This window comes from Ictidomys tridecemlineatus, chromosome 6 (assembly GCF_052094955.1).
Source record: "Ictidomys tridecemlineatus isolate mIctTri1 chromosome 6, mIctTri1.hap1, whole genome shotgun sequence".
NCBI lineage: Eukaryota > Metazoa > Chordata > Mammalia > Rodentia > Sciuridae > Ictidomys > Ictidomys tridecemlineatus.
The window spans coordinates 45365654-45385702 of record NC_135482.1 but is presented as its reverse complement, the minus strand read 5'-3'; the positions used below and the strand labels follow the sequence as shown (position 1 = coordinate 45385702).

The 20049-nt window shown below is 33.3% G+C and overlaps 1 protein-coding gene across 6 annotated transcripts in view; it reads left to right on the top strand.

The window, feature by feature from the left end:
- Positions 1–20049, top strand: part of Rab3ip (RAB3A interacting protein) — a 51963-nt gene that overhangs the window by 3332 nt on the left and 28582 nt on the right. For 5 of the 6 annotated variants that reach the window (XM_040280330.2, XM_078053158.1, XM_005328738.4 and 2 more), the window contains 2 exons: positions 8942–9214; positions 9921–10179. In XM_040280330.2, the coding sequence (XP_040136264.1) occupies positions 8967–9214; positions 9921–10179 (507 nt within the window). In that variant the 5' untranslated portion in view covers positions 8942–8966. Of the gene's footprint in view, positions 1–8941; positions 9215–9920; positions 10180–20049 lie in introns of those variants that run through there. The other variant, XM_013360133.2, reaches the window with a different exon arrangement.

The following is a 20049-nucleotide window of genomic DNA, read 5'->3' as shown; positions in this document are numbered from 1 at the left end:
CAAGACTAGTTGAGAAAGAAGGCAGGATAAGTAGTAGGTAGAGACATTTGTGTGTTGAGGTAATGAGGGAAAGTTTTAAGGATGTTCTGAAGGTGTATTACTTTTCAAACTAAACTTTTGTCCAGTATAATTCTGGTTAAAATGCAGTTCAGCAAAGGACAATAAGTCATTTACTGTACACTTGATATCCTAAAAATGTCTTTGAGGTTTTGAAAAATTTTTTCTAGCTAGTTTCTCTCTCTCCCCCCTTTTTTGGTACCATCTTTAGCTATACAGGTAGTACTTTTTAATTTTTCCCTTTATGCTTCCATAATTTTGAGTACATGCTTATATTTTGGTATTTATTAGTTTTGGTATTTGTGCTGTATTTGTAACTGCTTCTAGCACACTAGAATTGTGTTTGACAGGTGATCTCTATAGTCTGCCAATGCTTGGAAGGCAAGGTTTAAGTTATCTCCATCTATTTTGTAACTTTAGCATTGGGCTTGATACTCAAGGATCTGTGCTGTGTTTCTGATGATCACTGAAATATATCTAGATCATTCAGAGTGAGAATTGAGGGGACTAAAGAAAGGAAGAGGGAAATACTTAAAACAGGTTGCATTATCTTATTATCTCTATTTTTCCTTCTGATTTTTCTTTTAATTATAAAACCAAGCAAGATAGTTTCATAAGCTTAAATTGTATATAGTCTTAGTTAAAAAAGTGAAAAAGTAGTCTTTATTTTAGAATATTGGCAATACAAAACTAAATAGCTATAGACATAAACCAAGATTACTTACAAGAGGAAAAAAAAGAATTGTTGAAATAATTCAAGTTTATGAGAGATTTGTTACTTGTAGTTAACACAGGATTGTAAATATAATCATAGTGGAAGTTGATGTGAACATATACACACAGAAACTGACAATCTAGTAAACATTCTATTCAGGAAGATCAAAGTGCCCTAGATACATGAAGGAGCATGCAAATGATAGCTTAGAACCAGTTAAGTAAATGAATTATTTTTTGATCTGTCCAGATAAAAGTAATAGTATTGAGTATCATTTTGGGGGTACCTTGTTGACATATGGGGATAAAGTGTAAAAGAACAACCAGTATAGGTTTGAAAAACAATGAGTAAATGTGTATTGATTCACTGTTGGGAGGAGTATCATATTTCCTATGTTTACTTCAGAAAGACTAGTTTTCCCCCTTCTGTTTTATCACAAATAATAATCTGTAAGATAATATAATTAATGATTTATAAGATAATATACTATCAGTATATTTTTGCTATTTTCCCATCACTTAATTCTTAGATTTTTATAAATATTTCATTTATATTCTATTTTACAGACTGTAAGATATTTTTATATTTATAACTAAGCCTTTTGATTTTCTTAAATATATACAGGAGAGACATTATCACCACCACTGTAGGTGTTAAAACTAAGGGTCAGAGACATTAAGTGACTTGCCCAAGTTCATACATCTAGTTTATGATTGAATCTGAATTAGAGGGAAAGTTTAATGAAGCCAGTCTGAGATAATGCTTAGTTTCTTCAAACTTTAAAAATGCAGTTTCTCCAGTCTTGATGCTATCTTAGGTTCTTATCATTTTATCTCTTACCTTTTTCAACAAAGGTAGCCTGGAATAGCTGTCTCCACTCTTCACTGCTTCCCTCTCTAAAAGACTCTTGTATATTTATCAAATCAGTGCATATTTCAGTGCATATTGAATGTGTATTGACAAATATTCTTTTATGTACAGAATAAGGCTTCCATTATTAAGAAGAAATTTAGAGGACTTGTGTTGTAGCTTGATGTAGAGTGCCTGCCTGCCATGCGTGAAACCCTGGGTTCAATCTCAGTGCTGAAAAAGTTATTTTTTTTAAGGAAATAATTTTTTATATTTATTTTCCAAAGATTTGTAATTAAATAGTATAAACAATATGCTGTTAGTAGCCAGAAAATTCAGAGCATTTTCTGAAAATCCTGAATATAAGCCTCTGCAATAACTAATATCACTAAACATGTCACGAATACATTCAGGTGGTCTGTTTTAATAAAAATAGAAAGATGCCTTTTTCATTAAAATAGAAAAATGCCTTTTTTCATTAAAAATATTGATACATAATACATATTTTTTGGGTACAGTGTGGTATTTCAATACATAAATACAGTGTGTAATGATCAGAAATGGCACATCCATTTCCTCAAACATTTATCATTTGTGTTGGGAATGTCCAGATTCTAGGAGTTATTTAGAAATATACTTAATTATTGTTGATTGCTTGTTGATTGTAGTTACCTTACTGTGCTATAGAACATTAAAAGTTGTTATTTATTTATTTATTTATTTTTTGGTACCAGGGATTGAACCTTTGGGCACTTAACCACTGAGCCACATTCCCAGCCCTTTTTATTTTTTATTTAGAGACAGGGTCTCAGTAAGTTACTGAGGCTGATCTGGATCTCGAGATCTTCCTGCCTCAGCTCACCGAATTGCTGGTATTACAGGCAGGTTGCACCACTGTACCTGACTTTATTCCCTTTTTAAAAGTTGTATCCCTATACCCATAAATTGTCCTTCTCATCCTTGTCAACCTTACCCCGACCCTTTCTGGACTCTGGTAATCATTTGTCTACTTCTACTTTTCTGAGATCAACTTTTTAATCTTCCACATCTAAGTGTGAACATATCACATCTTTCTGTACCTGACTTTCTTATGATGACCTTCAGTTCTTGCCATGTGACTTATGATGACCTCCAGTTCCAGCCATGTTACAATAAGTAACAAGATTTTATTCTCTTTTATGGCTGAATAATATTCCGTTCACACTTTTTTTTAAAAAAAAATACGTAGAGATAAGATTATTTGGTAAAATTGAGCTTCTGTGTATTTTGATTTATGTGTTTTTCTAAGTCTTATAAGGACCTGAATAAGTATTTCAAATCTCAACATAGAGTCAAAATAGAGAGGACATGATGATAGCAAAAAAATGACTTGGGGGAAAAGAGAAGAAAGGACACAGTGAAATAGCAGATATCTAGTTCAAGAACGGTACATTAGAGATTTCAGGTTTTTTTTTTCCTTAAAGAAAAATGTTCAGAGATTAAATAGTATTCTTCCCTTTGGATTTTTACTTTTTATGGTTGATACGAATGAGACCTACTTAAAGATTCTTTGTCTTCATCTAACCTTTATCTGTCACTGCTCCCACCCGGCAAGTTTGTCCTAGTTTATCTTAGATGTAGTGCAGTCAGATGTTGGAGTCAGTCATACCAGGCTTGAATCCTACCTTTTATTTATTGGCTGTTTGATCTTGACTAAATTAATCTCTATGAGCCTCCATAAAACAGGGATAAGAACCATTTCAAAGGAATGCTGTGAGAATTAACTAGGGGTGTGTGTGTGTGTGTGTGTGTGTGTGTGTGTGTGTTCAGATAGAAATGAAACTTTTGTTCTGAACCTTTCTATATATTTATATTCCTCCCCCACCACTCCCAGGGTATTACTTACTATGACATTAGATCAAACCTTCTTAATTTCTTGTGTAACCTGTTGCATTAACAATTCTCTCTAGTTTTTACTCTGTAGCTAAAGCCCTTTTTGCCTTGGGAGTCATTTTTTTCTGATTATATTACAATATACCTATACTTTCTAACATAAGGATGTGATCATCTCTTCATGATAAATTCTAGGCAACATTTTCTATATTAAATCATGGTTTTAATGGTCTGTCACTTAGCTGCCTCTCCAGCCTGACTTTTTCCTGCGAGTCTCTTGTACATTTTACTTCTCCTTAAAACGTTCCTTTCCTTCCTTCTTTCCCCATACCCTCAGGGTAATCATTCAGTGGTTCACAATAGGTTATGTGCCATCTCTTTAGTCCATTATTAGAATTTAGGGCTGGATTTTATTTATTTTTTATTATTTTTATTCTACTTAGTTGTACATGACAGCAGAATGCATTTTATCAAACACAAATGTACAACATTTCAATTCTCTGGTTGTACACAATGTAAAGACGCACCATTTGTGCAATCATGCATATACTTAGGGTAGTGATGTCCATCTCGTTCCACCATCTTTCCTACCCCCACGCCATCTCCACCCCTTTGTCAGTCCAAAGTTCCTTCTTTCTTCCTGTTCCCCCAACCCCCAATCAGCATTCATTAATCAGAGAAAACATTTGACCTTTAGTTTTTTTGGGATTGTCTTACTTTGCTTAGAATACTATTCTCCAACTCCATCCATTTACCTGCCAATGTAGGACTGAATTTTAAACTTAGTGTTGGATTTGCTCTCAGAAGTTGAAGCTGTCGATCATACTTCCATTCTAACAAGAATATTTGATAATATATATGCCATAAAATAAATGTATTTGATAAATATAGTGTTTTTAAACAAGTGAACTAATTAATGAAATTTTTAATGCTTTAATTCATTAGATACTTTTGAAGTAGCAATCTAATTTTTAATGCCAGGAGGTGTTTCTTCCATAATTCATACTAAATTTAGGATGTTATTTGGTAATTAAAATGTATCTGGACTTTCCTCCTAGTCCCCTACCTCCTACATCCCCCAACAGTCTGTGAATAAATTGAAAGATGAAAATAATACTTATGTAATCTTTAAACTTTTCTTTTAATCTACCTTTGAATATTTTTTATTTTTGTGACAGTAAAAGTAAAGCATTCTACATATGTAGTATAATACATAGATGTTTGCTTTGTTAAGGAGGAACATTTCAGAATAATAAACTTTTAATTTTTGATATTGTATTTAAACAACCAAACAACCATTCCTTTTTTTTCTCCTTATTGATGATGTTTGTGCTGATACATTGTGATAAAAATATTTGGCAAATAGCCATTAAACAATGCTTTACAGATCTTTATAAAAATTCTATTTTTTATTATAAAACTAATTTTAATTGATAGGTGTCAGATATAATGCTAAGCCCTTTATGTGTATTGTCAAACTTAATTCTCATCTCAACTTTATGAGTAGGTATAGTTATTCTATCCAGCTTTCAGATGAGAAGTTGAAAATTAGGTTCTGGGGTTATGTTATTTGTAACTGCTCAAGCTAGGATTTGAACCAGATTCCAGAGTATAAGCTTTTTTGGTTAGGTAGCAAATACCATTGGGAAGTCAAACCCTGGCCTTCCTTTTAATAGAGGGTTACACTCACCACTTCATCCCAACAGAATCATTGGGTCCAATTCCATCACCATATATATATATATATATATATATATTTGGGTTTAGAGAAGGTAAATGACCTGCCCAAGTTCCTAGGAATAATTTGGGAACTTTTATTAATTATTAATTTATTAATAATTTATTAAATTAGGTCAAAACCAGAACCTTAGCTTTCTTCTTTAGTTACTGGTGTTTCTAATTCATTTGTGATTCCATATAACCTCTTGTGTTGGGAATGATTTACTTTCGATAGTGTAGTGCTTTGAATAATTTTAGTAAGTACAGAATTCAGATTGTTTAATTTTCAGATATATTAAATTGGCTTGGGAAAAAATTAAAATCACAGCTTTAATTTTTTTCCCTAGACATAAATTCTGTGTTTCCCACTTATCAAAGGTAAATTAAATAAGAGGAATGTGCTTTTTGTGGGAAAATAAATTTAATTTATCTATTTAGACTACTTATATAATAATATTAGGAGTAGATAATTTAAAAGTTTTAACTAGATTAGTGTTAGATAATATGCTGAGATAGATATATTAAGACTTTTCTACACATTTACTTAATGAGTTAAAATATATGTAAAATTCATATCATTACTTCTTGACACATAATGAACCTTCAGCAAAGATTATTATTTTGCCATGAGAATACTGATTTCTGGGAGAAAAAATAACATGAAATACATATTAGAAATCAGAGGCATTGTTTTGATCAGTTTTTTCCTTATGAGTGGAAATCAGCTTTGTTACAGTAATAAGGCAAGACAAGTTGTGTTGGTGTTTAATCTGTAAGAATTTAATGTGGTCATCTTTTTCACCTATTGGTTGTCCAATAGATTTATCCTTGCCAAGTTTAATTTATGAATTGGGATAATCTCTAATTGAAATTAATTCTTTTTGAATCACTCATTGCTTACTGCAAAGAGTATTATTACTTAAAAATAGTAGCTTATTTTACTCGTAAAGACAAAGTGAAATCAATCTTAACATGTCCATAGATTTCAGAGAGCTAAAGACTTTCCGATCAGTGAGATTGGCAGCTCATTGCCAGCTAAATTACATTTTCTAGGAATTTCACAGACTTGAATGAGAGGCTAACTTTAATCTGAAAAGAATCTTTCCACAAGTGACTGGAATATAAACAATGTTGAAATGTATCCCCTAGAATAGAGGCATTGTAGGTAGAAGCTCATCTAAGAGGTGCTGTCCTAATGCTAAAAGCATTCTCTCTTCATTTATCCTTTGAGGTAGAAAACCAAGATGCAGATTTCCTGATGAGAACTTAGGCACAGGTTGCCCCAGTAATTTTTTTTAAAATTAATTAATTATTTTTTTTTAAAAATTTTTTTGGCGGATGCAGTATCTTTGTACGTGGTGCTGAGGATCGAACCTGGGCCGCACGCATGCCAGGCGAGCGTGCTACCGCTTGAGCCACATCCCCAGCCCTGCCCCAGTAATTTGATAGAAGCAGGATTCAAACCTACCTCTCTTGGAGTCTTATCTCTTGTATTCATAGTCTGTGCTTCATCTTATGGAATATTCATTATTTCCATAAATGTGTTGTTTTTATACTTAGGCATACTTGGAAAATGCTTCCAAGGGCTTTGTCTTTTTCAATATTTCCTACTTGTTGTTGAGGACTTTTCTTTGATTTTTTTTTTTTTTTCTGGGAGTTCTTTGTCTATGATTTATTTGTCTCTCCTGTGTGATTTCTTCATACTTTTTGCATCTTCTGAGGCACTTATCACATTATTATTGCTTCTACTTGTCAGTCTTTCTTGCTGTATTGAAGCTATTTGAGGAGGATTGATTAAAGAAAAATTTTTCCCCTCCAGAGCCTGGTATGTAGTAGGTCTTCAGTAAATACTTGTTAAAAGGAATGGCTGAAATATTGTATTTAAGTATAGGAAAAATAGGATTGGTGTTGCAGGGATGATGGATTATAATTCCACATAAAAAGAAACATTTCTACTAGAATAGTTTAGTAGTGGAATGGGAAATAGTTCTAGTGGTTAAGGATTTGGACTTTGGAGATCCAGACAGAATCCACTGAAATATCCCAGAAGTGTACCAACTACCAGTCCCAGTCACACAGAAAGACAAAGTGGCTTCTCTCATGATAATAACAGCTGATTTTACTGAGAATTTATTAAATATTAGGTAATTGTGTAATTATGAATAAAGGTTAAATTTATTTATTTTGGATGAAAATAAATTATAATGGAGTATTAAACAAAATTCCTTGCTAATCCGAGTTATGATTTGACATAGAGAATATTTTGCATGAGGAAACAAGGGTTGGTTAACATTTTGAGGACTGAAATTACTATTTGTAATTAATAGTTTATTGCATTTGAAAATGGCATTTGTAGATGCCAAACCAACAATTTTGGTCATTCATGTATGTCTAGAGATCTGTCATGTAGTAATCTGTAATCTGTTATAAATATATAAATATTGAGTCACCTCTTTCTCAACTTCACTGAAACCTTTTTATTCTCTACTTGAGATTTTAAACATTTTATTGGAGATATGAGAGTTAAATTTTTCATTTAGTTTAACATGTTTTTGTATTTTAACATGGAAGAAATTATATATTCTACTGATGCTTGTGTTTGAGAACTTTAAAGTTCTGGGAAGTATAATTCATGATTATCAAAGTACAACTGTAGTAGAAGTTGGGTTTAGATTGTAGAGGAATTTACTTTTCAGGCTAGTAAGTTTAGACTTTATTCTGTAGATAGTGGAAACTAAAGGGTTTATAGAATCTTGAAATGAAAAAGTTGAGTGGATATGTCTTAGTTTTCGTGTAAACTTTATAATGTAATTGGGTAGTTTTATAAAATATTTTTGTTAACAGAGAAACTGACATATACTTGTTATTGTTAGTGGCTATTATAACAATATTTATTTAGGCGGTGCTGCGTGCCAGGCATGTAGTACTCTACTAAGCACTTTAATGGATTGTTTCCTTTAATCCTCACAACAAGCAGAACATTGGAGGAGATTTTGTTGTCCTCATTCTCATTCCATCAGAGAAGAAATTTCAGATTTAGGGAAATGGAACACATTATCCAGGATTGGATCCTGGTTCTATTTAGGACATTGTTGAGTCAATCAGTAAAATTTGATTGAGGTCTGCCCATTAGATGTTAATTTGATCAGAGTTAATATTCAGATTTTGATGATGATTATGTGATTATGTAGTAGATTGGCCTTGTACTTGGGATACAGTTTTATATATATACTGAGATATTTAAGGGTTTATGGGTATCCATCTGAAACATTCTCAAATGGTCCAAAAATGTCAACAGTTTAATAATATGAGTGAATGGGCATATAGGAGCTCTGTAATATGTAGGTAAATTGAGAGAGAGAGAGAGAGAGAGAGAGAGAGAGAGAGAGAGAGAGAGATTGTGTGTATCTTTACTGCCTTTTTAACTTTCTCTGACCTTGGTTAGAAAAAATATCAAGCAGATTTTTATTTATTCTTCATACTTTCTTATCAAGTGTATTTACTTTAGCAATATTAGTTACCATTTTCAAGTTTCTTCCAAATCAGGTGGTTTACCTTTGGTAGTATGTATACTCTAAGGTCATTAAGTATTAAGTGATTGTAGGTCTTTCTTCTTTAGTCTCTCTTAAGTTTTTACTTTATTATGGACTATAAACACATAGTTTATGCATCTTAATTTAGTTTTAAATATCAGCATCAAAAATAACAATCTGCTTTTTGTTTTAATAGGTTATCTTATGATGAGGCTTTTGCTATGGCTAATGACCCCTTGGAAGGCTTCCATGAAGTAAACCTTGCTTCACCTACTTCACCAGACCTTCTTAGTGTGTATGAATCAGGAACTCAGGAGCAGACTACCTCACCAAGTGTCATCTACCGGCCACATCCTTCAGCTTTATGCTCTTCTATCCAGGCTAATGCGTTGGATGTTTCTGATCTTCCTACACAACCTGTATATTCATCCCCCAGACGTTTAAATTGTGCAGAAGTATCTGGTATCAGGTAGGATTATTTAGGATTATAGTTTTTAAAAGATGAGCAATTTGCTTAGTTACTTTAAAGTGTAACTATTTTTTTGAAAATTTGAATAACATCAGCTTTACTGTGTAGAGCGATGTATAATGCTTCAGAACAGGGGTTGAAAAACTTAATGTAAAGTGACAGATAGTAAATATTTTAGCCTTTGTAAGACATATAGTTACTGTTCTACCTATTCATTTCTGCCTTTAGAGTGTAAAAGCCACCATAGACAGTATGTAAATGAACAAGTGGGCTGTGTTCCAATAAAACTATATGGACACAGAATTTTGAGTTTCATATAATTTTCACATGCTATGAAATTGTATTCTTTTGAGTTCTTTTCAACCATTTGAAAATGCAAAAACCATTTTTGGCTCATGTGCCTTATGAAAACAGGTGGCAGGCTTGATTTAGTTTGCAGGCTATAGAGCTGACCCCTGTTCTTAACATTATCCAGCAGAACTTTTGGTAATGTTAAACATGCTCTATTTCTGTGTTAATCTGCAGGAAAGCTATTAGCTTCATGTGGCTGTTGAGCCCTTCAAATGTGACTAGTATGATTGAAGACTTGCTATTAATTAAATACAGAAGCTACCAAATTGGATAATGCAGTTTTAGAGATACGGCTTATGCCATTTCTTTGGTGCTTATGCTGGTACTTTCTGAAAACTGTTTCTTTTCTTTATAGCATTCATGTTACAGACCCAGCATCGTCTGTTACCTCTGGAGCTGCAGCTGAGTTCACTAAATTAACTACAAGGAAGGACAACTGTAATGCAGAGAGAGAGTTTTTACAGGGAGCTACTATCACAGAGGCTTGTGCTGGCAGCGATGATATTTTTGGGTTGAGTACAGATAGTCTGTCCCGTTTACGAAGCCCATCTGTTCTTGAAGTTAGAGAAAAGGGCTATGAAAGATTAAAAGAAGAACTTGCAAAAGCTCAGAGGGTAAGGAAAAAAAATGTTTTTCCACATATCATGTTAGTAATTACTGCTTCTCCATGGGGTAGGGCACCTAATTAATAGATATTTTTACAGTTCTACACTTACCCTTCACATGTGCCCAGCCTCAGCTTCTGTGGTGCAGCATCAAGGAATATGAAATTGGCTGGGTAGTAAAGAAGCCCATCTAAGAGGACTTATTGGAAAAATGTGATTCTAAAACTCTTCTGGTCTGCTGTATTGACAAATCTCTGTATTACATTATCTGTAAGGCAAATTTAGTGGATTATATTCCACATGCCTATTTTTTCCTTCTTATGTCTAATTGGCTTGATACTCATTTATTTGAAGTCATCTGGTTTAATTCGTATTGTTCTGAGAATTGTTTTAGTAATATCACCTTTGTTATTCTGCTGTTTTTGAATATTTTCTGTATTTTACCTTGGAGAATTTTCTTTTCTTGGTAGATTATTCTGTTTCCCATTTGTTGTTCTTTAAATTTTTTGCTATTCCAAATTTGTGGCCATATATTACTTTCTTATGAGACAGTCTTTAAATTACAGAGGGAAATATATAACATTAAGAAGCAAAATATCTCAAGTGAACATCTAAGTTCCCACTTTAAGAACCTAAAAAATGAGAGTAAAATAAAATCAGAGCAAGTTGAAGGAAGGAAGTAATAAAGAGTGGAACTAAATGAAATTCATGAGAAAAAATAGAGAAAAATGAATGAAACAAAATTCTTGTTCTTTTAAAGAACAATAAAATTTGACATACCTCTGGTAAGCCTGACAAAGAAAAAAGACACAGATTATCAGTAGCAAGAGTGAAACAGGGATATCACTACAAACCCACATGTCAAAATACAATAAGGGAATAATATGAATGACCTTACATATTTAAGATTTGATAACAGTGGCGAAATACTGATTTACATTTATAAATTAAAAAGGTAGGGCAAATATTCTATAGACATATAACTTTCAGCACACTGTGACATTTCACAAACATGTATTTCACCTTTTCCCAACTAGTCTCTCAAGAACAAGAACATAACTTTTTTTTTAAATCCCGACTTCCTAGCATAAAACAATATAATGCTTAGTGTATATGCCTCTTTATTAGTGCCTCAATGAATAGCTGATTGTTAAACAACCATGAAGATATTTCAAACTATATTTTAACAAAGAATGTTATCAGGAAGAAAAATCAATAGTCCTTTTAGTCTTTTCCCAAAGAGAAGGGATGTGGTGAGATGTGATTGTGTTTTGCTGCTACCATTTGGCTCAGACTTTAATTAATATACAGTGTTTTAGTGAAATCACAGATACAGAAGTAAACTGTTAAACATATGTCTACCTTTCAAAGCTGTTGTGTTTACTTATTGAAAACAATAAATCTCTTAGCTCATTTAGGAAATCTTTAGTTGTGTTTAGAGGTTGTTGAGATAATTGAAATAATAATGATGTATATGCACATATATAGTGAATTTTATTGTGATGAGTACAACATAGTTTTAATGTTAAAAGGCTAGAAAAGACTCTTGAATTTGAATATGTTTTCTGAATTATGGCAGCTTGTGATTCAAAACTTATGTCAACAGCCATTCCATTATTCCAATTTTTTTTTGAGAGGCCAGATAGTTGACATTTTTTTCTTTCTTCTACTTTTATTTGTTTCTATTTAAAGTGAATTTCTTATAGGCAGGATATAGTTACATCTTGATTTTTTTATCCTTTCTAATAATCTCTTTTTTTTCTTCTTTTTGGTAGTACTGGGGATGGAACTGAGCTATACCCCAAGTCCTTTAAAAATTTTTTTTTTTTTTTTTTAATTTGAGACACGGTCTCACTAAGTTGCCAAAGTTGGCCTTTAAGCTTAGAATCCTCCTGTCTCAGTCTCCTAAGTCACTGAGATTATAGCTGTGCACCTCCATAACCAGCCTTTTAATTGACATGATTTGAGTATTTACATTTCATGAAATGTTGATATGATTTTTAAAAAACTTCTATCATACTATTTGTTTTCTATTAGTTGCATATGATTCTTCTTTTCCCCCTTTTTCCTTTTATGTTTTCTTTTGTACTCTATATTTTTTATGAATTCATCTTTTCTTTAGCATATTGGCTATGTATCATTGTTGTGTTAATTCAGTAATTGCTTTAAGGGTTTATAGTGTACATATTTAACTTGCACTATCTTCAGTGATAGTATCCTACTTCACATACAGTGAAAGAATCTTAAAAAAGTATATTTCTGTTTTTCCCATCCTATTTTTGTTGTTATTGTTGTTGCTGGTACATAATAATTGTATAGTATAGTTGTTGCATGGTGGCATTTTTGTATGTGTACATAACATAATTTGATCAATTTTGCTCCCTGATACCTCCCATTATCCTTACCTTCTCCCTCCCTAACTCCCTTTCTCTACTTTTCTGCTTTCATAATGTCCTCCAACCCCCACCCCTCACCCCCACTTCCACATATGAGAGAAAATATTTAATACTTGTCTTTCTGAGTCGGGTTTGTTTCACTTAACTTGATGCTCTCCAGATCCATCCATTTTCTGCAAAAGATGTAATTTTGTTGTTCTTTATGGCTGAATAAAACTCTGTTGTATATCTCACCTTTTCTTTATCCTAGTCTAGACACCTAGACTGATTCCATAACTGGGCATTTGTGAATTGTGCTTTGATAACATAGGCACACATGTATTACTAAAACATGCTGACTTTAATTCTTTTGGGTAAATACCAAGAAATGGTATAGCTGGGTCATATGATAGTTCTACTTTCAGTTTTTTAGGAACCTCCATACTGATTTCCATAGTGGCTGTCCTAATTTGCATTCCTACCAACAGTTTATCTTTTTTCCTGAATCCTTGCCGGCATTTTTTGTTATCTATATTCTTGATGATTGTCATTCTGATTGGAGTTAAATAGAATATCAGTGTAGTTTTGATTTGCATTTCCTTGATGGATAAAGATGCTGAACATTTTTTCATTTAGTTTTTGGCCATTTGTACTTTTGAGAAGTATCTGTTCAGTTTATTTGCCTATTTGTTAAATTGGATAATTATTTTTTTTTTTAGTGTTGGATTTTTTGAGTTCTTTATATATTCTGGATATTAATACTCTGTCAGAAGAGTAAATGACAAAGATTTTCCCCCATTCTATAGGCTGTGTCTTCCCATGGCTAATTGTTTTCTTTTGCTGGGCAGAAGCTTTTGAATTTGATGATATTCTATGTATTGATTCTTGATATTCCCTGAGCTACAGAAGTTTTATTCTAGAAGTTGTTGCTTGTGCCTATGTGTTGAACTACTTCCCTTATGTTTTCTTGCAGCAGTTGGAAAGTTCCTGTTCTTATACCTAGGTCTTTAATCTAATTTAAGTTGACTTTTGTACAGGGTGAGAGATAAGGTATTGCAGGGGGACCAGCACCCTGCCAGGGTAGATTCCTGCTCAGGAGATATGAACCACCTGAGAGAAGTAGAAAGTCTGAAATAATTACTAAGAAATAGAGGCAGAGCCAGAAATTAAATAAAAAGGAAGCAGAGTGCCTGTTAGATCTTCCAGTCCTAATAAGAGCTAGAACTGAACAACTAAAAAATGGCTCCATTTAAAAAAAAAATTTGTTGTATTCTATTTATTCTAATTTGTTATATATGAAAGCAGAATGCATTTCAGTTTATATTACACAAATAGAGCACAATTTTTTATGTCTCTAGTTGAACCCAAAGTAAAGTCACACCATTCGTGTTTTGATACACATACTTAGGGTAATGATGTTCATCGCATTCCACCATTGAACCCAGGACCTCATGCATGCTAGGTGAGTGTTCTTCCTCTGAGCCACAACTCCAGCCCATCCAATTCTTTATTTAAGGGGAAGCACATCAAAGGCAAGGTTAAGGTTTCAGTGGAAACTGTGGAAACCTTCTCTGTGTTGCAGGGGTCTTGCAGCAAACAGGTTGATTGACATCTTGGCAAGCCATACTCATCTCCGAGAGGCTGAGTGGCTGTGTGGCTTCGGGGGTCACCCCATCTCTATTGCACTGCTGAACTTAGAGGCAGCTAGGTAGGAAGCCACGTGAACCAAGTATTCTCAAGCCAGCAGGATTGCTGCTGGGGGTTCTCACTGGGAGTTCTCCATACCAGGCTTTCCTGCTTAATGGCTTCCTTGTCTTTTAGGTTCTTGCACAGTTCAAGGATGGTTCCTGGCAATAGGGATCTAGTTTCATTCTTCTACACATGGATATTCTGTTATCCCAGTACCATTTCTTAAAGAGGCTATCTTTTTTGCACAACATGTTATTTGTTTGCATTAAACAGTTGATGTGCTATTCTTTTCTGCATATGTATCTAGATTTTTAACTGGTATCATTTTCCTTCTGTTTAAAGGACATTCTTTAACATTTTTGTTTTCCATGTTTGCTTTTTTCTTTTAACTTATATATATATGAAAATGTCTCTTTTTATTTTTGTTTTTGAAAGCTATTTTCTCTGGATAATGAATTTTATATTGATACGTTTTTCTTTTAGAACTCTAAAAATGTTGCTCTAGTATCTTAAAGCATTCATTATTTCTTACAAGTAGTCTGCTGTTATCCTTACTTTTGTTCCTCTCTATGTGATGGGTTTTCCTCTAGGCGTTTATGAGATTCCTCTGCAAGTAATTTGATAATGATTTGCTTTGAAGTAGTTTTTTTTCAGGGTTTTGTGTGTGTACGTATGTGTGTGTATGGAATTTGTTGAGTTTCTTGAATCTGAGAGTTTTAAGTTTTGTAAAATTTGTGACATTTTGGCCAGTATTTATTCATAAGTTTTACATTTCTCAAAATCTCTCTCCTCCTTTCCAATTCCTGTTACACATACATTAGCTTACTGGGTTTTTGTTTTTGTTTTGGGTACCAGGCATTGAACTCAGGGATGCTTGACCACTGAGCCACATCCCCAGCCCTTTTTAATATTTTATTTAGAAACAGGGTCTCACTAAGTTGTTTAGTACCTCACTAAGTTGCTTTGAACTCATGATCCTCCTGCCTCAGCTCCTGAGATGCTAGGATTACAGGTATGCACTGCTGCACCCAGCTAGCTTACTGGGGTTTTATTTATTCATTTAAAAATCTTTTTCCCTCTTGGTGTTTCATTGTGGATAGTTTCCTGTGCTGGGTCTTCAGTGCCACTGTGCTTTCCTTCTGCATTTTCTAATCTGTTAATATCATACAATGTATTTTAAAACTTAAACATTGTAGTTTTGATCACTAAGAGTTTGCTTTGGATCATATACATTATGCTTATCTATGTATAGAATCTCTATATATGTATATGATCCAAATATATATATATATATTTTTATGTACGTATACATAAATATATTTTAATTTTGCATAATTAGTCTTACCTCTATTCACTCTTGAGCATATGAAAGACAGTTTTAAACTTCTCTAGTGTTTAATCTCTTCAAATAACAATCTAAGGCTCGCTTGATTTGTTTCCCATTTCTGGAGGATCACTGTCTTTTGTTGCTAAATGTTCAATATCTTGAAGATTGTTGTTTCGTATATATTACCCAGTTTCTTAGTTGTGTCAGGTGGTGGTAAGTTTGACCTTTGTTACTCTATCTTGATTTGAAATGAAAGTTGTATTTCCTATTTGTATTGTTTGATTTTCTGTCCCGTCCCATACAAGTACACCCCCACATAAAAATTTACACTTGCACATACATGCTTTAGTTATTATGTTTGTGCTTATGATTATGTGCTGAGCATATAGTTAATTCTCAATATATTTTGTTAGTTAAATCAATAGTTCACATGTATACAGGTATAATGGTGTATGAGTAGGCACACATGCATAATATATTATTAGTTGAGGTGATTCTAGATGTTTATAAGTACCTCCAAAATTTTAGTGACTTGACCTAATAGAGGTTCATTTTTATTCATTTAGTACTCTGAAACAGGTGTTTGTAGTTGATAGGCAGTTCCTTGTGAAATTGTTTTTATAATCTCTTAGAGCTGAACTACCACTTCCCAGCAATAAACCCATACAGTGTGAGTAGGGGAGCCCCCCATGTGACCACTGGCTTTTAGGTGCAGGAATGCCAGAGGTAATGGTGTTGTCCTTCAGTTGTTTGGACTTCCACATGTTAGTGCTTAAGAGTAGCTTTTGGTGGAATTCTCTTGTGTAATTTGAGCTTTGGTATGTCCTTATGAAAATGTAGAGTTTTGTGCTCCATTCCAGACTTGCTGAAACAGAATTATTTTGGTGAGGCTTGGCAGTATGCATTTTCATCAAACTTCTCTGTTGATTTTTTTACATTCACTAAAGGGTGAAACCTGCTGGGATTACCTTCAACTTTTACTCTTCCTTAAAAGAGAATTAAATGGTGTGGAAATAAAATGCAGTAGGATAACTTGCAGCCATAAGAAGTTAACTCAAAAACACATACCTAGTACCAATTAGCATAGGCCTACTAACTGTAGCCAAGAAAGTTTGTAAACATTTGCCATGTTCATTCATCAGCGAGTATGTCTTGAGTAACCAGAGTATTTACAGGATTGTATTAGGCTATGTAGTATGCAAAATGTTAGATATGAACCTGGGTTTATTAGGGAGTTTATTAGGGAGAAAAGACTTGTTTACATAGGTAGTATTTTATGGATTCTGAGCTGTACATTTTTTCCCATTAACTTTTCTGAAATCAGTGTGAGTCTTCTAGTTGCTGTCAGCTAGGCAAAGATTGTGGCAGTTGTCAATGCCTACTTGGGTGCAAACTTGTTCACTGTTGTTCATGTTAACAGTTTAAGACTTTTTCCCTCTGATATACTGGGGATTGAACCCAAGACTTTATGATTGCTAAACAAGCACTCAACCAGCCCTTTTGTTATTAATTTAATTGAATTATGTGAATTGGGTGCTATATATTTTTTATCTTAAATACTGTATTAAAACATCTTCAGAAGTATTTCACTATAATATGACATTGAAACAAAAAGAAAGAGACAAAAAAGCAATGTAACGTGATAAAATTCTATTTATCAGTTTAGAAGAGTATTCCTTATCACATAAAATTGACATTCTAAGAGGAAAAAAGCGTGGTGTGATAGTTTTATTAGCAGTGTATTTTCTTTCCTGGCGTATAAAATGTTAAGAATCATGAAGTCGCTGGGTGTGGTGGCACACGCCTGTAATCCCAGAAGCTCGGGAGGCTGAGGCAGGAGATCGTGAGTTCAAAGCCAGCCTCAGCAACAGTGAAGTGCTAAGCAACTCAGTGAAAATCTGTCTCTAAATAAAATACAAAAAGGGCTGGGGATGTGGCTCAGTGGTTGAGTGCTCCTGAGTTCAACCCCTGTATCACCCCGCCATACACACAAAAAAAAGAATCATGAAATCTTAAATTTGTTGAAATATACTTCATTATAGAGTCTGATATTCTCTAAATACTTCTTGAATTTTTTCTAATACCATTTTAAATCTATATCTCTTGCCTAAAATATTACAGGAATTACTGTGTTCTTTCAGTCCAGTTTTTTTTAACTTAGCCAAACTCTAAAAGTCATCCTTTTATATTACAAATTTGATGGTTGCTCTATTAAAATCTTTCATAATCTTTTAGATTTTTAGATAATTTCCTCTTGCTTTTAAGGTAAGTCCCAATTGTGTAAAAAAAGACTGCCATTCAAGGCTTTTCAAGACAGATCATAAACCTAACTTTTTTTTTTTTGTGGCATCTACCCTCTTCATATTTGGCTATATAAAGCACACTTCTTAATTTCTTCCTTTGCATTTGGAAGACTCTTCTAGTATGTACACATTACTATTTATAAAATTGCCTTTGCAACCCTCGTTAGGCAATGATGTCATGAATTTGGTCTTTTTTCTTTCCTATCTGTTTACCTAGATGAATGCCTGATGTGTTGTTAATAGAAACAGTATTTATTGAAAGTATGAATTTTGAATAACTATATTACAGTACAAGGTTTTCATAATGAAAAGTACAAGTGAAGATCTAAAAAATATTCACATGAAGTACACATTTTACTTCATACTAGTAGATTGAATTGAACCCGGAGGCATAAAGAGAAAGTTATCAGCTGGGTGTGCTGGTACATGCCTGTAATCCCAGCAATTTGGGAGGCTGAGGCAGGAGGATTGAAAGTTCAAGACCAGCCTCAGCAACTTAATGATACCCTGTCTCAAAATAAAAAATAAAGAGGACTGGGCATGTGGCTCAGTGGTGAAGTGCCCCTGGGTTTAATTCTTGGTAACAAGAAATAAAGTTATCAGTTATTCATGGGGAAAGAATTCAGGAGGATGGGATCAGCTTGGCAATGAATGGAGAGCAAATCAGACCAGTTTAACTCACCTTAGAGCATGGATCATGGGAGGTAACTCTGAAAAGGAAAACGGCATATGTTGCAGAGCGTATTAAGGTGAGGTTTACTCTACTTTGGTAGATAGTAGGGAACTACTTGAGAATTTTGCTTTCATGAATGACATATGAATTGGTCTTTTGGTTTGGAAGCTTCTCAAGGGTATAGTATTTTATTTGTTTTTGTATCCTGAGGAATTACCATACTGCTTACGTAGTAGAAAATGTTGAGTGAAGTTAGTTTTCACATAAAGTTGTAAAAATTTAGGATTTGAAAGGACCTGGCATTAAATTTATGCATTTATTAATGTGTAAATTAATGTAGGGAGAGCTGGCATTTAAAAAAAATTTTGTAGTTAGATGGACAGCATGCCTTTATTTTATTTGTTTGCTTTTATGTGGTGCTCAGGATTGAACCCAGTGCCTCACACGTGCAAGGCAAGAACTGTGCCACTGAGCTACAGCCTCAGCCCCAAGAGAACTGGCATTTTAATGATGTCTTTCTGTCCAAGAACATGGGTTTTTCTTTCTGTTTGTTTAGGTCTACTTTTGTGTTTTTTCATGACTATTTAAAAGTTTTCATTGTGCCTTGTAGTCTTTAGCATTTTAAGTTTCCTTTGTCATCTTCAGTGATTTCAGTCCTGTCCTGTCCATTTTATTTTTCTTATATTGTTTTTGGTATAGTTCTGCCCATCCTTTTATTTTTAAACTGTCTGAATCACTTCACTTTAGGTATGTCTGTTGTACAGAGCATAGGGATGGATTTTGCTTCTTTACCAGGTCTGAATGTCATTTTCTTTTAATAGATGAGTTATATCCACTTAAATTTATTAATAAAGATGCTGTTTGGGCTTTTTTTTGTCACATAACTTTCCGATGTTTATTGTGTGTATGAACCTTTTCACTATGTACCCGGTTTGCTTTGTATTTTCCTTCAGTTTTTCTTTTTGGTCATTTGGAAGGCTTTTATTTTCATTCCAGTTGTTACTAAAGTGATAGTCTTTGATGTATCTAACAAATAGTTGTGACAAAACATGAATATTACTTTTATTGTTTAAAACTGGAATGCCCATAAGTACGTGAAGAGGTTTGTGTGAAATATTGAAAGACTGGGCATTAGGTGTGTCATTAGGAAATCAAAGATTTAAGATAAATTGGCCCTTCTGTAGAGACTGTCTTTGGTCTCCACCACAAACAAAACTAAATAATTTAATAACTATTTCTTTCCTTTTTCTCTATAATTTAATTTTAGTTACAGGTACCGTCATAATGTTAACCTCTGTAGTCTGAACTATGTTCAAGTTTATACACATTGTTTTGTGAGCCTCAAGTTGTATCTGTTTACTTTCAGCAAATTTCTTAAAAAGTTAAGAGACTTAGTTTCATCTTTCACCTATTTTTTCATTTCTGTATTCTCAAAACTTATGTCATTTATATACTGTTTTGTTAGCTTTATCCCATTTAAAATATAGACACTTTTTTAAGAGCAATTTTAGG